This window comes from Branchiostoma belcheri, unplaced genomic scaffold, assembly GCF_001625305.1.
Source record: "Branchiostoma belcheri isolate BF01 breed outbred unplaced genomic scaffold, Haploidv18h27 scaffold44, whole genome shotgun sequence".
NCBI lineage: Eukaryota > Metazoa > Chordata > Leptocardii > Amphioxiformes > Branchiostomatidae > Branchiostoma > Branchiostoma belcheri.
This window is the reverse complement of record NW_017804065.1, coordinates 590,650-593,736: the sequence shown is the minus strand read 5'-3', so window position 1 is coordinate 593,736 and position 3,087 is coordinate 590,650. Positions and strand designations below refer to the sequence as shown.

The 3,087-nt window shown below is 46.1% G+C and overlaps 1 protein-coding gene across 1 annotated transcript in view; it reads right to left on the bottom strand.

Moving 5' to 3' along the window:
- Nucleotides 1-3,087, bottom strand: part of LOC109478413 — a 29,086-nt gene that overhangs the window by 5,461 nt on the left and 20,538 nt on the right. The window contains 1 exon segment of the mRNA XM_019779942.1: nucleotides 2,981-3,079. Within this exon segment, the coding sequence (XP_019635501.1) occupies nucleotides 2,981-3,079 (99 nt within the window).

Genomic DNA, 3,087 nt, shown 5'->3' with positions numbered 1-3,087 from the left:
CTTAACATCAAGGATGGAAACTTGTGGAATGACACTTGAACACTGTTCTCGAACCAAGAAGCTTACTGCAGGGCAAGTTGTGGTGGCAGCAAGCTTGGCAACATTGGCGAGGAACTTGTTCTGCAGATTGTACAACACACTGATGGCAGTTTGGAGATGACTGTCAGGAATCTGTAGGTCCAGCAGGCATTGTGTGATGGAACGTTCTTCATGCATTGGTAACATACTGGCAAATCTCCCGTCCACTGTCTTTCCACTGCCATGCAGTTGATTCCATGCCTCCTTGAACTCTTGGAAGGACTTCTTCAAACGTTCCTTTTCCTGCTTTGTCAGTTTACTGTCATAGATGAAATCGCACATCTTCATATCTTTTGCTTTCTCCTTAGCCAGCCTGTGACCCAGTCGTGACTTGACTATTGTTGTCCACTTCAGGAGAGGATGAAGGTGCTTTATGTAAGGAAGCTGTTCATGCATTGAAAAGAACAATCCCAAGAAGGGGTATGCATCTTGCAGATCTCTGCCACCATTCATGAAATGACAGTGCAACTTTTCAAATGTCTTCATCTCTGTTACTCTGAAGAGCCTCAAGGCATGGTCATGATGGTATTGACGACCAACTCCTCTTTCCAGCTCTTCTACTTTGATTTCCAGACACTTGGGGCCTTGCTCAATTTCCATATCTTCAGACAAAGAAGAAACCTGCTGCTCTCGAAGGGATGATGGAATCGTCTGGACTAGTTCATCTACAATAGCAGAGAATTCTTCTTCCCACTTCTCCCTTTCTTCATGAGTCTTACAAGTGTTTCCCCCAACTTTGTGGGATCCATTGAGCAGGCTGCAGCTATGCTGAATGACAGAATGCAGCAGACGGCAAACATCCTCACTTGTACCAGAAATAACAGCACCCAGTGCTTTCCAATCAACATCAACAAAGTTTGTGCAAATATCGATGGCATCTTGACCCTTGTCTTGATCCTTGAAGATGAATTCTCCCAGCTGTTCTGGCTTGCAGACCTCAGCATAGTGGCTAGCCAGTAGGCATCCATGAACTAACAGGTGCAAACAACGATATGCTGCAGGGGACATTTGGCGAACGGTGAACCATCTTTCTCCTCTATCTTCAGGGCTAGCAACAACATACCCTGTCTGCTGGGTTACAGTAACTTCCAGAGCTGACATTTTGGACATAGGAGTTACCAGGCTCGCTTCCATCAAGGTGATTTGTGGGAACAGATGGAGACTGGCAAACAGGACACACTGTTTGTTGTTCATGAGATGTTGGAGCAAGTCTTTGCTGGGCAACAAGACATCCACAGGAACAACACCATACAGTAGCGTTTTGATCCCACATCTGTTGGCTTGTGGCTGTATACACTTCAGGTGGGTCATCACCATTGTTATCAATAGCTAGTACGTAAGGTGCATTTAACTTCTCTGGATTGGTCAAATACTGCTGGAAGGGTGACTGTATCTTCATATTTTGTGCCAGGCTGGAGCTTAGGACACAGAGCAGGTGCATGATAACTGATTTCTTCAGGATGTCATCCAAGCTGGACTGCTCTGAGACACACAGCTTGGAGTCTTGCTCTCCTACAGTGCACAACAGGGTCTGTTGGAATGGCCGTGGAAAGTTAGAAATGATCTTTGCCATTGTCTGGGCGGCAGCTTTCTCAGTGTCACGGGCTGGCCGCACTGTGCGTACTAGGAAGTACAGGTCATAAAGTGTTGCCAAGAGTGAGAATTTGGTTTCTTCACATCCCTTTGCCTTTTGTATCAGTGCATTCATTGCTTCATCTTCTTTCTCCTTCAGGAGTGCTATAGCCTTCATTGCATCTTCATAGCCTGTGGCATACCTCAGTGGACCAAAGGAAAACCTTGACTCCAATTCATCCTTTTCCCATTCTAGTTCTTGCAAGGCAGGCAACATTGGGCCAAGGTCTTTGCTCAGGTCACGCAATCCCAGCAACCCATGGTCTGGTCGAAGCTGTTTCAGAAAGAACAAGACCATAGAAACCTTTCTCGATAGAGTTGGCTCCTCCTTTGGTGATGGAGTGAACAGTTGGGTGTTAACTTCCTGTAGCAGGTGTTCTGACATTTGCAGCTCCTCTCCTTCGTTTTGTGTATCCAACATTTCCTGTAAGGCTTTAGCCATTTCTGTTAGGAAAACTCTGATGAATGCAACAGAACAGATAAACTGCAAGTCACAAGTAGTGGATTCCCTTATGACCCTTGCAGCCTTGACCAGAGCTACGTGTAGGGGGTTGTCGGGCTCTCCAAGTTCCACTAAATGTTGGGCAATAGAGGAGAAAAATCTGTCCTGGATGATGTCACTGCAAAGTGTAGCAAGGTGTGAGTCAAACCCTGAAGTTATTTGCAATGAATGCAGGCAGTTGTTCAAGGACTGCAGGGGTGGATGTTCTTCCAATGCAAGGTCCTGGTCCTCAATAATATCTTGGAACAGACCTAGATGTCCATGATAGTTTGACTGTGTCTGATGGCTCTCCTGCTCAAAACAGAGAATACGATCCAGAACTGGACCAGCATATCTGATGGAACCCGTAGGTAGCTTGCTTAACTCATCCAGAATGCTGTCAATAAGAATGGTGTCTGGGTTTGCATCCAAGCACCGCCCAAAGAGCAGGCAGAGGAACTGTTGCATTCGTTCTGGAGACATCTTTCCACTACTCAGTAGCTTCCTTGCTGTCTCAACAACTAGGGAGAACACCAGTGGTGAGTTCATGCAGTTGTCTCCCTGACTTTTTGCTGTTTGTGCGAGGTTGTTCAAGACTGAGACTTCTCCTGATGCGAGGTTTAGTGCTGTGGCATAGTCATTACAAAGCCTTAGGAAATGGAACATTGGTGTGTCTCTGTTCACTTTTGCAGCAAGGGACAGCAGCGTAGTGACCTTTGCATGCCATGCCTTAAGACCACCACAAGAGTCAATGAGAGACTCCTCAGGTAGCATGGCTGTGCAGTACACCTCCACAAGACGCTCTGATATTGTTGGACTTTCTTCAAATCCATCATCTGGACATCCCTGACTTTCCTCTTCTTCATCATCATCATCAGACTCTTTCAGTGTTTTTT